The 19,197-nt window shown below is 38.1% G+C and overlaps 1 protein-coding gene across 2 annotated transcripts in view; it reads left to right on the top strand.

Annotated features, from left to right (window-relative positions):
* WDPCP (WD repeat containing planar cell polarity effector) overlaps positions 1-19,197 on the top strand; it is a 145,018-nt gene that overhangs the window by 23,975 nt on the left and 101,846 nt on the right. For both annotated transcript variants that reach the window (XM_008929042.2, XM_018084452.1), the window contains exon 2: positions 17,839-17,923. In XM_008929042.2, coding sequence (XP_008927290.2) covers positions 17,863-17,923 — 61 coding nt within the window. In that variant the 5' untranslated portion in view covers positions 17,839-17,862. The remainder of the gene's footprint in view (positions 1-17,838; positions 17,924-19,197) is intronic.

A 19,197-nucleotide genomic window follows, 5' to 3' on the forward strand; every position in this document is an offset into this window, starting at 1 on the left:
AGCTGGCTTGCCTAAGGACACTTGGGCTGTCCTGCTAACAGGTTTTTTTAGCCTGCAAATCTTTATCACAGAGTGTGTGCAACTATGCTTATTGCATCTGTGAGAAGAGTTAGCTCTAACCAAAGTAATCATTATAACTTTAGGAGGCAAAAATTTGATTGCATCAATGTTTATTCTTTTAGGTAAAGTGGTCAAAAGAAAATCGAAGTTTGGCAATAGCCATTCAGATCTGGTTGCTCTATGTAAATGATACGTTTTTAATTAACTTGTTGGAAGAAACGTGGTTGAATTTATTCAGCAAATGCTGAATAATGTTTCTGAATGATTGTTCCTATTGAGTCAGATAAAATACATTTTAATGTGCTTTGTTACTTAAATATATCAGGTCCTAATAACAATTTATGTGACCTAGAAAACACCAAAGACTTGGCATCAATTTTCAAATTACTTCTTTCTTTCAGACCAAGAACCCTGTTCTGTAATAATATCTTGCACACAGGGTTGCTTATTATAGATGTTGCATATACTTTAACTGCTGTGCAAAGCACCTCTCCCATGTAATTACACAAGCATATTCTTAATTAATATGATTTGTGTTAGCGTGATCGAGCAATGGAATATTTTTTAGGTGTGTGTTTTGCAATCCTGAAAGAAGGCTGACAAATGAGGAATGTAGTTTCTAAATATCACACATCTCAGGAAGAAATCCTTAGAAAGGACAAAGGCCAGGACAGCTGTGAGACTTCATGGCAATGAATTACCTTTAAAAGTCCCCACATGTGTATTGATGCAGGAATTGCAATATCCCAGGCTCCTCCTGATCTCTAAGGATCTGTATAGAAAGGTGTTGTCAGATATGAAGAGCACTTGGGGGAACCGGAATAGTTTGTTTGTTCCATGTGGAGCAACTTGACTCTGTCAAACTGAAATGCCTCTCTATAACTTCAGTGTGCTGGAGTAATGCATTTTGTGTTCCCTGCTTTTGTAATTTAACCACGGGGTATCCTGAAGTTTGGACCTGTTGTGCAATGTTATGCTGCTCAGTTCCGTGCTGTGAATCAGTCACTTTTTTTATGTGTTTATGCAATTTTTCATATGTCAGTGCCTGGAATACTTGCAGAAATATTAGTATTGAGAATGAAGCTGGGAAAGTTATGGTTCATCTCCCCTATCCATTAATTTTGCCATTCCATTTGGTACTGCTGTAAGGCAGCACAGAAGGTATGTTGTAGATCGTGATAATCATTAATGGAAATAAGACTGTGCACGTGCATGTGTAGCCATGTAGAGAGATGGTTTTGGCTCCGTGATTTCATAGAACTTCTGAAGCCGTGGCCATACAGCTACTGAAGGAGGAGGAGCGGGGCCGTGACGTGAGCAGTTCCTTCCCGGGGACGTTTGTCCAAAGCCACTTTGTTTGGTGGAGCACTGCTTTAGGGATAGATCAGCTGGTGCTGGTATATGTGGGGAAGTAGTGTAATGGTGCACGGCTGGGATGACGAGTGGTGGAAGCAAAAATTCAGTGTAACCCAGGCCGCTGACCATCTCTGAACTCACTCCAGCGAGTGAGGTAGACAGGAGAGTTCCTAGCAGTGCCAACAGGCGTTTTGCCATTCCCATCTGAAAGCTCACTCAGTTGCAAACTAGTTGAATATTGAGAAACAGGTGTTGGGACTGTTGTGGAAATTTCTGATGCTTTTAGGGAGGAGGCTGCTGTGAAATGCAACAGCAGAGGGGATATTTCATAAATAGAGTGCTCAATACATTTAAGTGGTAGTGGGAAGGCAAAAGTACCTACCCTCTTTCCCATTCTTCCATTACCCTATACAAACATAAATTCTGATGGGAAAAAATATTTTATAGGATGTCACAAGCAGACAGCATGGAGTATGGACAAATGTATTTAAGTCTTCCAGCTGATACTGCCAAGGGGAGTGGGTCAGAGGAGAACAGATGTCAGCAATTTAGTCACTGTGAATAAATCTCAGCAATCTGTCTTGATGCTGGAGTATGTCTAGAGGCATATTCCCAGGAGATATTGAAGACTGTGTTCAGAAAATCTCTGGACAAAAAAAACCAGAGAAAACACTGCTGCTGTTTACCAGGATGGCATCCATCTCTGGGGATGCAGCAGTGGAAAGGGAACACCAACTGTGAACCACTGGGGAGGAAACGCTGGACGTGGCTGTAGGCACACCAAAGTCTTTGCCTTTTGTTTTCTCATGATCTGAAGGTATGAGAAAGACATGGCTACTGTAATGTCTGTGTTTCTCATTGTACTGAAAGGAGACATTCCTGGTTTCAGCTTCATAGGCTTGGAGCCTGCGTAGGTATGAATACAGGACCTGCTTAGATGTGAAGCAGTGCAGTGAGGGACTGAAGTGCAGTAAGACTGCTTGAAGAATAGGTAGGAATGTGTCTGTAAAACCAGAAAAACCAACAAACATTCTCTATAAAATTGTTCCTTTTCATTTAGAGTGACATAAAACATGAAAAAGTCAGCTCAATTAAAGTATGAGGACATCATTTTGGGGAGGTCAGCTTAAGTGCCCTATCTGTTTGAATGTCTTTTTTTAGACAAACCCTGTGTTCTGGTGATTGCCCTTCCTCATAGATGTATGGCTCCACTAGAGCCATACTCATTTGGCTGAGTTTTCCCATGACTGCTCAATAATAGTACAGAGGGAAACCCACAGAGAATTAATCCAGTCATGGTTGTGCTAATTTCCAAAGAAGCAACTGAAAATAAGGGGAGTTTGTAATAAATGCAATATAAAACCTGTTTACATGACTGATTCTCCTCCCCACCCCCACCAGTCTGACCTTACCTCATTCCAGATTTCCCAGTTCTAGCTGAAAGCATTTTTGTGAAGAATGCTACCAGGAAAATTCCCTTTTTTATCTTGGCTATGAAAGACTTGTATGAAAGACCTTTCAATAGAAAGAGGGAATCTGTCTAAATGTGTTGCTATTGAAAGATGATTGGTTTATGGTCGCATAGTTCGATATTCTTAGGAGGACTATACATTTAATCTTTGATCTAGAAGTGATTTTAAGAGTCTGCTCATAAGCTAAAAGAATTTCTATCTACATGTGCCATCTTCAGCTCCAGATGCAACCAGAAGGATTGTATTTTTCTGAGTGAATTTTCTCAAATATGGTTTCACTGGATAATTTCGGGGGGTTCTTCTATCTTCATTTAACTGGTGTGTTATTTTCAGATAAAACACTTTGTACAGGCTCCATGTAAATTATTTTTTAATTCTTTATTCAAGGAGAAAGTATGCTGTCCTCTTTGAGGTTGTGGTGCTAACACCAACAAACTAGGGAATCCAACAAACTAGGGCTCCCAACAAACTAAATTTCTATGGAAGATGCATACAATTAGGTATTATGCCTGACATATTCTTGTCTGATTGCCAGGAAGAGTAATTTTAAGGAAGGTAAGGCAAATCTTCAGGTATGAAAAGAGTGTCACTGAAGATTTATTTCTCAGATTTTAGGAAGTGAATATGATTTGAAGCAGTTCATTGACTTAATGGATTGAGATGCATCAGAGGCCTGAAAGAGTCTCAGTATAATAAAAGGTCAACACTGTGTTGTCTTTATGAGCAGTTGTAGCTCTCAGGTAAATAAAGCATTTATGCATGTACTTTAATACCAGTGAAGCCCAGTGTTTTATAAACATGAATTTTAGTGCTTTGCCAAAGCAAAGTATAATTTTGGCATAGAAGTTGTTTGGGCACTTTTTTTTTAAAGCTGTTGTGGAGATTGAAATGGTGAGCTCAACTGGTCAAGTAGGCTTCTAAATTAAAATGGTAAAAATTGCAAATGGGAGTTGAAAAAATGTTGACAATATGTGTCCCCCCCACACTTTTCAAAAACGGAGGGCAGTTGCTGGTTTTGTGCATAGAAGCCCTTCCCACCTTTATATTTTCACAGTCTATGTAACAAACATCCCTCACCATCTTTACACAGTGCCTCAGCCACTGCTTGCAGAGACTTCTGTTGCCCCAGTTGTGTTTTGGCTTTTGGTAGGGATGTAGGATAATTTCCAATTCTTTCAGACTATTGACTTTCCTAAATACTGTATTTTCTTCAGAAATATAAGTACAAATACATGCTGTTCTTAATTATACTGAATACTGTTGAACCAGTGCATTGTGTATTTAATGATGAGAAAAATCCAATTCAATGTATTTTGTAAAATATACAATTAACTAAACTCATCCCTTTATGTAGTAAACATGCACTTTGGATAATCTGTTCAATGAGAATAATGCAGACATTACACCCATTCTGATATGTAGAAGATGATCCATGGGGGGAGAAGATATATGTGCATAAGTCAATTATTTGAGAATAGAGTCCTTAATTTCTTCAGGGTCTATAAAAAGAGTTTTGGCATCTGCACATATTTATTTTAGAGATATAGGGGTAAATCTTCAGCACAGAGCATGGGGAGTTAACCATGGAACATTCATTAATGTTAATGGGATTTCTATGGCTAATTCCCCACACTGAAAATTTAGCCCAAAGAGATTTGAAAAGTGATGTTGGGAAGCAAGTTGGTCGGTTAGCCTCATTACTTTCATGTTATTAACTGCTCTATCTGCCACTGGCTTTGTATGAACACTGAGATATTATACTTAAGAGTTAATAATAAAGGACTGTACACTAAGTACACCTTTTAATGTGGAGGTAAAATAATGCAGTTATATGAGCAAATTTTGGATATTTTCAGGAAAAAAAATCTGCAAAGCCATAGAATAGAAGGGGGAAAAAAACTATTAAGGCATATATTTTGACAGCAGAAATGGTTTACATTTCCAGTACAACTTAGGCACCAAAAGGAATTTGTTTCTCCTAATATATTTTACTATTGGGATGTAACTTCAGAACTGGCCAACTTAAGCAGGGGATTCGACCCAACTACTTCCACGTTCCTTCCAGCCTAAATTATTGTAAGATCTGGACTTAATATAGCATTTTTCTTAAAGCCTTTTTCGACTAGTTTTCTTTTGTAAAAGTTAATTGAGATAAGAGAGGAAATTCAGTTTCTGTTTATCTTGAAATTTTGAAGAATGGTTGGAACCTGGGAAAACATAAAAAGCTATTTCATCTGCTAAATTGAGAATATTGTTTTAAAAGGAAATACAGGCTCTAATTAAAAAAGTTTATCAGATTCATGGTGCTCCTTTTCTGTGTTGGGGATATACAACAGAGAATGTATGTGAAATATGTATATGTGTGTGTGCATATGTATATTCACATTTCTTTTTTTTTTTTTTTGTATCTTAGCAGTTTCCCTTGCTTTTTAAGGGAGCTATTAAATTGCTTTTCCAGTTGTTATTCAGAGCAGTCAGGAGCCAGCCATTAGAGGGTGCTTCTGCACCAAGGAGCTCTCTTTCCTTAAAACCAATTTACTTAACGCTAAGTATTTCTAGATTTAACGAGGAATCATTTTATGTTTCCTAGAATTACCTAACTTCCTCTTTAATTTACATTCCTATTCTTGGAATTCAGAGGGTTAAGATGCAGATAACTAAAGGGGATTGAGAGAAGGTGGAATGATTCCAAGCAGCAAAATTATTACATTTCATAATTGTTACTGTAAAACCAAAAGAAAATATACATGGACCCCATGCCAGTGAAAAGATGGGCTGGTCTCTTACCTAGTTAATGGCAGAGATAAGCATCTACATTTTATAGCACTTGCTGCAATATTCCTGTCTTGTTTAGAAATAGATTCATTCATTATAACCCCAGTTCATGTATTTGCAGCAAGAATAGTAAAATAGATGCAGTTTGCAAATTTCTGCCATTGCTAGTAAAGATTTAAAAATAAAACTGAGTACAATAAAGTTGGGGTTTTTTTCTCTAAAATCATGATTCTTCATTCACTAGCAAACTTAAAAGTGCTATGTCTTTGCAGTAAGGATGTGCAGGCAGCAGAGTAGGGAACGGGTTTTGTATTTGTATTCCTAGAACATTTGTCCTAGGAATACAAATTTAAAGCCTGCACTTTTGACCTGGGACACTGGTGCAAGGTGAGCGGAAGAGAATGGAAATAGAAAGATTTTCAAGAGAAAATTCTGCTGTTATGGAATCAGTTCCTAAGACTGAATAAAAACCATTACATTTCACAAATGGAACACAGTACAAAGCAGTACATCTCAGTTCCATGCCCAGGAATGATCACGAGCACTCAGCAAAGAAATCTGCCACCTGCAAGTCTTTGTTAAATTCAGCCCATGGGGATAGTGATTCTGAAAATACTCCTCCCAGAGAAGTTGATACATCTTTGCACTGATTTTCAAATTAGAGTTAAGGATTTCTGATTTCCAGCTGCTTTTGAAAGCTGCCCAGACTTCCAAAGACCTTCTCTAGTAAAGTGTTGGTTGACAGCTGAAGGAACTGGCACAGAGCTCAGAAAGGAAAGGGATCAAAGTCTTCTTCGGGAGCTTCTTAAGCTATATAGCCTTCTAAGCCTTAAAAAGGGTAGCAAAATATCCCTTCAGGCATAAGTGTCCACATCTTTATTGCACCAGTATAAGTTGATAATGCTCATAGTAGTATATTTATGTGAAGGGCTGCAGGTACTGTGCCTCCAGTTATACATATACAGCACTTGGATATCTTTTCTGAGATTGTGAGGACCTTTCTTCTCAAAGGACAGTTCTTACGTTGCAAGAACAGGTGGAATTAAAATCAGTGAATCTTCCTAATGTCATATTCACTATCAACTTGGGAATTGAGTATTTGCATCTATATTTAAGTAGTATAAATTTCAGCATCAGTGGGTGTGCTTTGTGAAGCCGACATCCATTGTTGTATAACTAATTTAATTCTAATTCTTCCAAGATTTTATACGATACTCATTTGTTTGTGTTTCTTTTCACTGTTAAAAGGTGTACATTTTTTCTTTAGTGCTTGTACTGTTTGGTTCAGATTCAAGTAATTTGTTTTCTAATTTGAGAGTAGAATCTAAGCAAAAGTAAAACATCTTTCTTTGGTGTGGACTGAATAATTGGATATTGTGAATGATTGGATATTGGATATTCTGTTCTTTCTCTTTAAAATTTGGACCTTCTGAATGAATGCACAGGAAACTGGAAGCATGTGAGTGCTGTGAAGGTATTAGGCATTGAAGGTTATGTCATGTCATTTTGAAAGTACTTGTTCATAGATTTTCAAGGAGATTTTTAACTCAGACCTATGAAAACAATATAGCCAGGTACTAAGGAGATCTGTAATGCAACAGTTTATGATGTTTGCCCAGCAAACTTTAGCCCTAATCTGATAAGTGTGTTTGGCATTAGTCTCATGCCAATCATAATAGTATTATAATTTGGAGCAAAATATTGGTGTACACACTCTGCTCTCTCATAGCTTGGACCAATTGACCCAGTAGTAGTTTTTCCTCTGAGCTGAATGATAACAGGATCCCATTTTAAGTTATAAACTCTTAGAAACTTAGCTAGATGGATTTTTCTGCTGGTATCATATTTGAGTAGCTGTTGTAAATCATTGGTTGAGTTCACAACTGGTGTTATAAAAGTAGAACCAGGTCTACCTAATCGTATACTTTAGTAAGCTAATTACACCTTCTCTTATTATACTTTATAATTTTAACAGGATTGATTCTTTCAGGAAATATTTCTTGTATTAGCAAGAGCTACTTTGTAGTATTTTTTTTTCCAATAAGTCCATAAATCCATTGCTTAATGATGGAAGTAGAGCTAATAAGCATTAATATGAAAAGAAAGGGTAGATGAACAGATATACTGGACATGCTAACTGGTGGCTAAAGATAGTAAGGATACACATTTTTTGATTGAGTGAATCTTGGCTCTTTCAAATCTGTCCACTAGAAAAACACCCTCAATATTCAACTAGACAAGTAAGACAGTAAGCCTGAAGCCAGAGAACATATCACCAGTGTTATCTAAAAAAAAAGAAAAAAGATGACCGTTTCTATGGAGAACCAATTCACATTTCTCTCCATAGTTTGGCTGCATGTTGGGAAGATGCTGCAAGCTACCTGGTTGTTTCTGAGTATTAGGAGTTGTCTAAAAGTCCATTTTCATTTCAGTTTTCGTTTAATATATAATACATATAAATCCCATCACTGCATTCTTTTACAGAAGCTAAGAAGTGCCAACTCATTCATACCAACCAGAAGTTAGAGCACTTGCATACATGAAACTGAGATTGGTGGATGCAATTACTTCTTCATCAGTATCAATATCTAGTATATCAAATGAAGATGCTGTAATATTCCACTTTTTCAGGCAGATGAAGCTAATCATGAAGTGGCACCTAGCAATGTTTATCCAGTGGTGATAGTATTGTTAGCAAGAGAAGTTTTCCTTAAGAAATGTTGGATGCTATCCATTATCTATGTGATTTCTTGCAGATCCTAAAACAATTTCTCTTTACTGTGGATACTCAAATGTATAGCAGTAGTACTGGAAGTTAGTAAATCTGTTGTTGTTCTGTTGTAGGACAGGTTTGAGACCAAAACTGTTTTAAACACTGGTCAAAGACAATTGCAGGGATCTTACTGACAGCTGGTCTTACTCTGCTCACATAAGAAGTAGAATGAAGCTGATCTGAGCTTTTGACCATTTTAGACCTATTTTGTTTGCATTTTTAATAAGGCAGATTTCTGAAACTAGCTGTACTTATAGAACAGGTATTTCTCATGGTTTTCTTAAGAGTAGTAGAGCAGTTTGTAGTTCAGTATAAAAATCTGTGTATATTTTGGTTTTGTATATGACCCCACTGCTCAACAGTTTCAAATGTAATTATGAAAATGTTTAAACGAATGCGTTTCTTCCTTCAAAGTTGTTTTCCCTAATGCATATCTGCATAATTAGAACACAACATAAACTGTACTGTAACATCACAATCAGGAATTAATTATTGTAACGTGAAATTTTCATTTTTTTTGTCTTTCCTAACTGCAAAGGTGAGTATGGCTTAAAATTGAAAAAATATTAGTCCTTTTCATAGAAACTTGTTTGAAGATCATAAAGGAGTACAAAAGAAGAAAAGCTTTTTGTTTGTGTTTGCAATCAAATCTTTCTTAAAAGGAAGTCTGACACACAGCCATTGTAGTTTTTTTACTATTACATTGAAAAAACCAAGATACAAGTCTCACTGGATTAACTAGAATTCAAGTATAGCTGAAAAAAAAATTAAAAATAAATGCTCTCAAACCAGAATCTCAATGAGCCTTGCAAAAGGCTATTCAAAGGTGATTTTCAAGTATTAGTGAAGCTTAATTTGTTGCTTGCCTAATTTATTGCCTGCATCTAAACAAATTAGGTCAACGTAAAATAGCTTCTGAAAATTTTTTAAATAACAGAACATTCTAGGAAAGAATGCAAAAAATACATTTAAAGATATTGTAGATCTAAAAATAATCTGTTTGTTCTAATAAGTTTATTCAACTCATACCATATACTCAGAAATACATTTCTGTTTTTAAAAACAGCTTGCAAATTTGCAAGATTTTTTAATTAATTCAATATGTTTATGAACATTCTTTTGAAAATTCTTTAAATACACACTCAGTGAACATGAAGTGTGTGAAATGGTAAAGGTGAGAGCTGTACAGTTCAGTGAGAAATTTGTTGGTACAGCACATAAACAAATGGAAAACTAAATAGATGTTCATGCTGTATTTTTAGTGCTGCTCTTTGAGTTAAGTGACATCCATACAGATCTGGTTAGTTGTGTGATAGATAAATCTGAAGCACTGCATAAAAATATAGAAGAATCTTATTTGCTTAGGTGCAAGTATAGTTAAAATTCAGATTGAATTGTGGCTAACCCATTGCTTTGTACTTAACTGTTGTTCTGGTCACTGTTTATTTAATAGTAGCAGCCCATGCTGCAAGGCAGCTGATGAACTAAGATGCCTATGCATAGAGGCATAAATAGAAGGAAACAATTCAGATCTACTGTCAGTAGTACTGCTGTAAACCCACTCATTTACACCATGAATTTCCAATGTGAACTGGTGTTCTGAGTTTAACCAATATAAACCTCCTTCTTTGCAAACAGGAGTCGCAACAATGGTAGGGCAGCAGAACAAGGACTTTTCCTGTGCTTGGGTTATTTGCAGGTCCTTCTACCTCCTTTCTGCTTAGCTTGAAAAAAGAGAGATTTTGTTTCCTTCTCCTTTGGCTGACAGTAAGAAATAACTGTTACCACCTTAATTTTATGACCTACTGACCTTTAGTATTGAAAAATTGGTTTATTTACAACAGAAATCACTATCTAAAAGAATGTCGAAGAACAGCTTGACATTTAGTACTTCTGTAATTGCCTTATGTCATGTGTCAGTACTGGATATCTATAGTTTGGATCACTTATCTGCTATCTGGTTTATATAAAGACCTTCAGGGTCTTTATCAAAATGTGTATATGAACTTTTCACTCTGTGAAGTAAAAACGCAGGTCAATTATATCTATTTTCTGTGACCTTCTTAACTTTTCACACCCACTCTGTCTGAGAGTTGTTATAGATTGTAATACTTGCCTGCAGTATCAATTGGAGAATGGTTCCTAGCCTCATTGGTGTTGTCAGAGGTGTGGCTGATACATAAACTTAAGTGTCTTCTTGACAAATGGCATTACCTCCCTCAAATTAATTCTGCTTAAACGTTGTTAATCTTATTATCTGTTCAGTTAATCAATAGCTGTCTTTCGAAACACCAATAACATTTATTGGAAGTGTGTTTCTGAAGGTGAGAACAACAGTAGTGTGGCAGGAGAATTCAGTTTCTGACCCTGTCATCACCTACTTGGGTGACAACTCGGCAGAAACTGTGCCTTCAGTTTTGACACATGAACAAGCAATTTAGTCGCAACAAGTTACCCCCAAATAAATTTTCTGTAGTATTTCTCCATGTGTCCTTGAACTTCAGCACACTCTATCTAGTAGACAGAGTTTTTAGTTCAGAGCTCAGAGGATGAACTGGACAACTGTCTCATCCAACAATTCCCATTCTGAATAATGGCCCTTGTGGCTTTTTTGCCAATTACGCAAGAAATAATTTTAATTGATATCAACTGGAGATAAAATGTTTGTTCTGTTTTACAGCATTTACAGATTTTCAATGTTCTTACTATGTGACAAATAGTCTTAATGTTCTTAAGGAGTTATATGTATATTTCATTAGTAAATATGTAAATAACCTAAAGTATGAAAACTCAGTAAATACAATTGTCATTGCAAAAAAAAAAAAGGATTATTTGCAGACCCAGAAAACAATAAAACAAACTTCACAAAAAAATAATTCAATGGAACATGATACAACTTCACAGCATATGGGAATAAATTTACAGTGTATAATTTTCATGCCAGAATTCTCGAGTTATCAGATAATGTATTTCCTTTCCATGATTATTCTGCAAGCCATACTTAGGCCTTTCTTACAATAGAAGTTTCACTGTGTATTTCGATACAGCTCTTGAGTGTTGTTCACCCATCTACAAAATAGTTTTCCTATTTAGATTGGGGGAGTTGGAATAATTAAAAGAATTTGCTTCATTCATGTGTTTGGCAAAAATATTCTGAGTCATCCAATTCCGAAGAAAGTAGCAAGAGTAAATATTTGCCTAGAGGTTCAGATTTATGATAATTTATCAACTTTTTATTTGTGTTAGTTGGAAATACACCAATATTGTAGTATGAATTATTATGCACTGAATAGATTTATAGAAGCATACCTGTATTTCTATTTCTTAAAGTCAGAGGTTGGTCTTAGTGACAGGGGATCTGATTTTCATTTATACTGCAAAATCTACACTTCTTTTCTCAGTGGAAAAGGGATTTAAAGGAGAAATAAATGAATATAAGGATAAAGCTCACTATGCTACTAAAGATAGCCAAGATCTCAGGTGGGGAGTTTCAGTCCCGGTAGTTGTGAGGAGGGGCTGGCCTAGGCTCAGAAAGAAGGTGAGAAGGATTCTGAGTTCGAAGAGTATCTAAGAAAAGGGAGGAAAAAGAAGATGAGCTCAAGCCTGCTTATAAAGGTGAAGGTGCCAAACTGCAGTGGTGATCTGGAAGCAGAGGCATGGGGGAGCCAACCCAGTGGAAAGAATGGGGACCACCAAAGCCAATTTTGCAGTTGCCATTACAGAAGAATTAATAACCCATTTGATTCAAATTTGATCAGGTCAGTCTTTTGCTTTATGTAGCCAAGGCATTTTTGATCTGATCTTGAATGACAGAATAGAATTCACCCTTGTGCTTAACCACAGTCTCACTGTAAATGAGACCCTGAACTGGATGCTGTTTGTAAAGCACTGAAGAGCTTCTGTTGATCTCAGACTTTGCCACTGCGAAGCAAAAAATGAAGATTAGAATCTCTACTTATCAGAAAATAAGGTTACGCTTTCTTTTAATAAAAGCAATCTGGATTCTGTGCCTGGTATGGGTCAACCCTGGATGTACATACAAACTGGGGAACTGCTGGAGAACAGCACTGCAAAAAGGGACCAGGTGGTCCTGGTTGATGGCAAGTTGAATATGAGTCAGTCATGCCCTGGCAGCCAGGAGGGCCAACCCTGTCTGTGGGCATCAGACAAAGCATCGCCAGCTGGTCAAGGGAGGTGATTGTTCTACTCTGCTCTGCACTGGGGTGGCCTCACCTGTCCAAAGGAAGGTCTCAAGGATGGTGAAGGGCCTAGAGAGGAAGCATTATGAGGAGTGTCTGAGGTCACTTGGTCTGTTCAGCCTGGAGAAGAAGAGACTGAGGGGAGACCTCATTGCAGTTACGACTTCCTTGAGAGGGGAGGAGGAGGGACAGGCACTGATCTCTTCTTTCTGGTGACCAGTGACAGGATCCAAGGGAATGGCCTGAAGTTATGTCAGGGAAAGTTTAGGTTGGATATTAGGAAAAGGTTTTTTACCCGGAGGCTGGTTGGGCACTGGAACAGGCTCCCCAAAGCAGCGGTCACATCACCAAGCCTGTCTGAGTTCAAGGAGTGTTTAGACAATACCTCAGGCAAATGATGTGATTCTTGGGCATGGTGCTGTGCAGGGCCAGAAGTTGGACTTCAATGATCCTTGCAGGTCCCTTTCAACTCAGGATGTTCTATGACTCTGTGATTTTATGGAATAGGAGAACACAAAAGGATGCTCTGTGACAGTTCTTATAAAATAATTCCTGGTATTTTATTATTTGCCAAGAAATTCTGATACCACGTGAGTAGTGAAAATTGATTCTGCAGCATTTTCTTTTATTTGGGCCTTCTGTCCTATAATATCTGCCCAAATCCACACCTGAAGCACCTTTACTAGTATATGTACACTTGCCATTGCAGCAGCTCTGTAACTTTACCAAAGCATAGAGGGACCTGCTTTCTGACTGGCTTTGTATTTCACCTTGTTTCCACTCCTTAGGAGTGTATCCCAAACTACAGCAATATTTTGGAGGAGATTGCCCTTATTTATTGCTCTTTCACTGGGAATGTTGTGTTTCTGGGAGCACGTTGGCCCACCTTCAATGGAATAGGTCATCAAATGCTGCCCTGGAGCCTGCAGTTTACTCTTAGAGGGGCATTTCAGACAGTATTGTCACACCAAGCCATGCTTCTGGCACATGAACTACAAAATTCAGATGGTCTGTTGTAGTCAGTATCTCCTTTTCTCTAGCTCTAGATTGCTCCTAGTATGTTTTCAGAGGTCATGTTCTTGGGATGCACTCACCTCAGGAGCTGAGCATTGCCTTTCACAAGCACCCCACTCTCCCAGGTAACTATGGAAAGAGAAGAAATGCAGTATCACTGCCCCAAATCACTCAGGCAGTGCACAGTTTATAATTGTTTGTCATGACAGCGTCTCTATTGGAGGTGTCAGAAAGGACTCTGGATATCAATTTTGGCATTTGTTGAGGTTTCAGAGGGGCCAGGCAGTTATTTTCTGGATGATTTACTAAACTGAAGATTTTTTTCTTAAAACAATCAACACAGACACTGGCACAGGCTGACCATTGCAAAACATCTCCATTTGTCAGTAAGCTTTTGCAACCACTAAAATATCCCTGTTGTTCGTGATATTGTGAAAGCACACAGTTGGTATTGTGTGAGCCAGAAAAAGAACAGCTGGTAAATTCAATTCCAGTTTTACCTTAACAGTAGAGTTATTTCATCCCATTTTTTTCCTGATTCTAATCAGTTTTAAAGAGGGAAGGATGGAGTCCTTAAAGCTCAATGGGAGGAATTTTTATGTTTTCTTACCTACCTCTTGGCCATAGTGGGGCCCAACTTACGGAGTTGAAGGAACATTGTAAATTCTGAGAGGTACTTTTCAAATACAGAAAGGTCACTTTGTAGTCATCATCCTCATCCCCATTGTGCTGGAATATAATGATGTGGGAAATGGTGAGATGTAGTTGCATAACTCTGAAAGTTACCATGTATTCCTTCAAAAGGAACAAGAAAGAATAATTCCTCTGAACAAAATATTCAGACTTTACAATGCCATATTTTGTTACAGAAGCAAATTTTCTCTCTTTTTTTTTTTTCCCCCTGTAGAGTATAACTAATCAGAAGGCATTTGAGATTAGAATTTGTTAGACTGGAGCAGTATTTTTGGGCAGATGTCCATTCTCACTGGCACAACAGTAACAAGCATTCCAATAATTAGCTGATTAGTGAGGGTTCAGAGTCCAAGGAAAGGGAGCAGAAAAAAAGCTAAACTTGAGATTATAATAATTGTCAAAATCTCTTCTCCCTTTTTAGGTACAGTGAGAATTTTGCTTTGTCAGTGTGGAACTGAAGGGCTGTTCTTTAGAAGTCTTTGAGTTTTGACATTTTCTTACAAACTTTTTTTCCCCACATTTTTGAGGACAAATTTTTGAAAAGTACATGTCTTGCACACTGGGTATTTAGTGCTCACTTGAAAAATTACTTCTGTTTTTTTGGCAAGTTCCCTCCATGTGTCTAACAGTGAAAAAAATAAGGACTCGAAAGTCATCTCTGATCTGTCAGTTGGGAAGGCACACAGCAGTATTATGGGAAGGCTTGGGAGGACACAACTGGAAATGCCCATGCAGCCTGCATACAAGAGCTTTGGAATAATTTGGGGAATTTATGTTAGGTTATCTGTCATACCAAAGTCTTCTAGTCTTAGCTTGTGTTTTGAGTTTGTGCAGTAAGATTTTAGGGGGGGGGGGGGGAGTCTACAGGGGTGGCTTCTGTGTGAAGTTGCTGGAAGCTTCCCCCATGTCCAACAGAGCCAATGTCAGCCAGCTCCAGGACAGACCCAGCGCTGGCCAAGGCTGAGCCCATCAGTGATGGCAGTAACACCTCTGGATAACGTATTTAAGAAGGGGGAAAAATTACAGTGCAAGAGCAAATTGCAGCCAGAGAGAGGAGCGAGAATATGTGCAAGGAATAACCTTGTGAACACCAAGGCCAGGGAAGAAGGAGGGGGAGGAGGTGGTCCAGGCACTGAGCTGTCCCTACAGCCTGTGGTGCAGACCTTGATAAGGCAGCTGGGTCCCTACAGCCCATGGAGGTCCACGGAGGGGCAGAGGTCCACCTGCAGTCCATGAAGGAGCCCACACGCAAGCAGGGGGATGCCTTAAGGAGGCTGTGGCCCAATAGAAAGTCCATGCTGAAATGGGCTCCTGGCAGGATCTGTAGCCCCCTGGAGAGAGCAACCCACGCTCAAGCAGGTTTGCTGGCAGGACTTGTGACCCCACACTAGAGCAGCCTATCCCTTATGGGGGAATAGGAATATTCCCATGAGGGGCCCACACTGTAGCAGTCTGTTCCTGAAGGACTGTACCCTGTGCAAGGGACCCACACTGGAGCAGGGGAGGAGTATGGAGTCCTCCCCTCAAGGAGGAAGGGGTGGCAAAGTGTGATGAAGTGACTGCAGCCCCCATTAACTGGGGGGAACAGGTACAGAAATCAAGAGTAAAGTTGAGCCCAGGAAGAAGAGAGTGGTGGGTAGAAGGTGTTCTTAAGATATGATTTTATTTCTCATTATCTTGCTCTGTTTTGTTTGGTGATAAATTAAACTGATTTCTTCAAGTCAAGTCTGTTTTGCCCATGTCAGTCAGTGATCTCTCCACATCCTTTTCCTTACCCACAGGCCTTTCATTATATTTTCTCTCCCCTGTCCCCCTCAACAGGGGAGTGAGGGCAGCTTTGGTGGGCACATGGTGTCCCATCAGGGTCACCCCCACCACACCTTGCTTCTGGTCAATGTGCCTTCTCTCCAGCTGAACAGATCATCTGCCACTCAAAGGTGTGTGAGGGTTTTTTTAAGTCAAGCCATGGTAGGATTTTGAGAAGGTCACTCAATTTAATGACTTCCTATTAGTGAGAGATTCTGATCTAGGATCTATGGGCCCTGGGGAATGCAAGTTTTGTTTCACTTGCTAAAGTAAGGAAGGAAAAAAAAGAGAAAATAAATAAAATTATAATGTACAGTCTTCATTTACTTTAGTCCATATGGAAAAAGATGGGCTGCTGTCATCCATATTTATACCAAAATGGTTCCCATGTTCAACAGACTACCATGCTACTAATCTCCTTGCATTTTTTTCAAACCTCATTCTCACCCAAGATGTTGTGAGCTTTCCTTTTTTTTTTTGATAGAACTATGGGATTTAGTAAGTCAGCAAGACTTTTTGTACATTTGGGGATCAGTGGAAAGAAAATGCTATTTCCACTTGGTGCTATTTCAGTGGATTAGGCAGTACTTCAAAACATACACATTAGCTTGAGTGATAATGCCTCAAGGTCTCCCAGCTCTGCTGGGACCATGATAGCTTCCTTGATGCCACCTGAGATTCTTGCACATGTTTTTCTTCATGGCACTCTTGACACAAAGGTCTGGTACTCTATGTGATAGAAATTCTGCAATCATCTCGTAATTGATTCACTGTCTAAATGGCACTCATGGAAAGCAAATTAAGAGTCTACTTCAAAAAAGAAAAAAGTTCAAGCATAATACCACATTAACAGTGGTCCTAAAGTTGCATAAATACCACTGCTGAGTCCAGCTTTCAGTGGATCCTTGGGTTTGGAGAAAGTAGTGGAAGTCATTCATCTGATGGCCCACTGCAGAAAATCACTCAGGGAAGTCTACTGGGTACTGTGTCTTGGAATATTCCCAATTCTCCTTTGAAACACAAACATCCTCTGCTGGGAATAGTCAGATGGATTGTTTAAAGAAACATAGCAAACATTTAATAAGTAGCCAGTGTACATAATATTTCAACTCATATTCTATATACTTAACATTTGTTGTTTTGTCAGTTCTAATTGATTTATTCTAAGTGCTTTTTTTTTATTTGGGAAGACATCATTTGTTGGTTTTGGCACTATAACTAGTATCTGCAGATGTTGTGTTCAAAGCTGTTTCTTGACTATATTGACACTTCCCAATGTACAGCATTTAAAAAATTTGGCCTGACAGTCAAATTTTCCTATCTAAACCGGATATTTAAAGAGTGGTTCCACTTTTGCTTATGTCAAGGTAATAACTATACAGTAAAAATAGATTATAATGTGTATATAAGACGCATCAAGCACAAAATTATTTACTTTAGTAAGAGCAGCACATTTAAAGAAGTGTTGATTTGTGTCTGTGTCTGATGTGTATATAGACATATTCTATTTCTTATCCTATTCTTTCCCATGCATTATTCATTTTATTGTGGTCAAAAGCAACAGCTTACATACAACAAAATATTGTCAGTGCTAGGTTCTTCTAGCACTTAGTTTCCAAAATACCTGCAGTTTCACTGGTGGTAGAGGGTAATAAATTGGCTCATGAGGATTCTCTCCTTCTTTTCCCAGTGCTAAGGCCCCATATGTCACCAGATGTCCTTCTTCCTGACTGAGATGTTTCTGTGGTCTTTGAAGACCAACTTACGTATTAGAGGTGAGCTCTTACCTGTTACTAAAACAAAACATCAAAGCTTGTTGGTGAATATTAAACTAATGTAAAATTCTGACTACTCAAATGAAATGTTTTTTTATACTTAAGGGAAAGAAAATTAGGCAGCAATATGGTGTTTGAACTTGGTCAGCTTCTTTGCTTATCTTGCCACAGAACTGGAACATCCTTTCAAGTAAAAAATGTTAAGATTATATTTAATTGAACGCATTTCTCTTCTCAGGAAGCCATAGTCTACTTGATTGTAAGCTTCAGTGTAATTTTGGGTGAATGATCTATAGTCAAGTGATTTGCAGAGGCATTGTGATTTGTACTCAATGGGCAAATAAGAAAATACTGTGTGTTCTGGGTGTTTTGCATAATTACTTGAAATTTTATACTTGTAAGGACATATTTATCTAATTAATTGATTGTTCCAGGAGACACATGACTAATTACTAGTCATGTAGAAATTACCTTCGTTCGTCTTGCCTTGCTATTGCTAAAATATAATACTGAAAAAACCCACTGGTTTATAAGTGGACCACATCAAAATATTATTTATGACAATACTTTTGCTGAAATATTATTTCGAATGATCAGTGGATATTCAGTTGAACACTATTATTCAAATATTGACTCAATATGCCTTTGACATCCCATCTTTGTGTGAGAGCTGTTCTGTAACAACAAATAACATCAAAAAGTCAAAAGCTGTATTTCGTAGAAGTCTGATGGTTTAAATAAATCACAGTTGTGATTTATTGGAGTTAAAAGAGTGTGTTGCTGTGCCTATTTTCCACTTTTGACCTTCTTGCTTCCATTTATTCGTTGCCTAGAGACCTCATTCAAAAATTCTGAGGCAGAAGGGAGGACTGCTGTCCTGGTTTAAAACCTGCCTGCCATTTCAGTGTCTTCCTACCTTCTTCCTCCATGGATGGAATTTCTCCCCATGGTATATCCGTGTCTGAGTGTAGAAGGAGATGGATGCAGTGACAAGCTAATTATTTAAAAAAGATGCAGTGTAACACTGTCCTTTAGGTCTGCTCAGTGCATCTTGCCTTGGCACACCCAACTATTTACCTGTCAGCCACATCAGGAAGTGACTGGTGTGGTTGCAGGCCCAATGTAGCTGAAACATCCAAATTTCTTTGCCTTGGGAACCAGGTAGACGATATTACCTATAAATTAAGAATATTGGATCCTTTGAAAGAGCAGCTTTATGAGTTCATCAATCTTAAAAAAATGCTGTTGTCTTTAACTCAGCTGTGTCAGTTATT

The sequence above is a fragment of the Manacus vitellinus genome, unplaced genomic scaffold, assembly GCF_001715985.3.
Source record: "Manacus vitellinus isolate BGI_N305 unplaced genomic scaffold, ASM171598v3 scaffold_70_pilon, whole genome shotgun sequence".
Classification (NCBI taxonomy): Eukaryota; Metazoa; Chordata; class Aves; order Passeriformes; family Pipridae; genus Manacus; species Manacus vitellinus.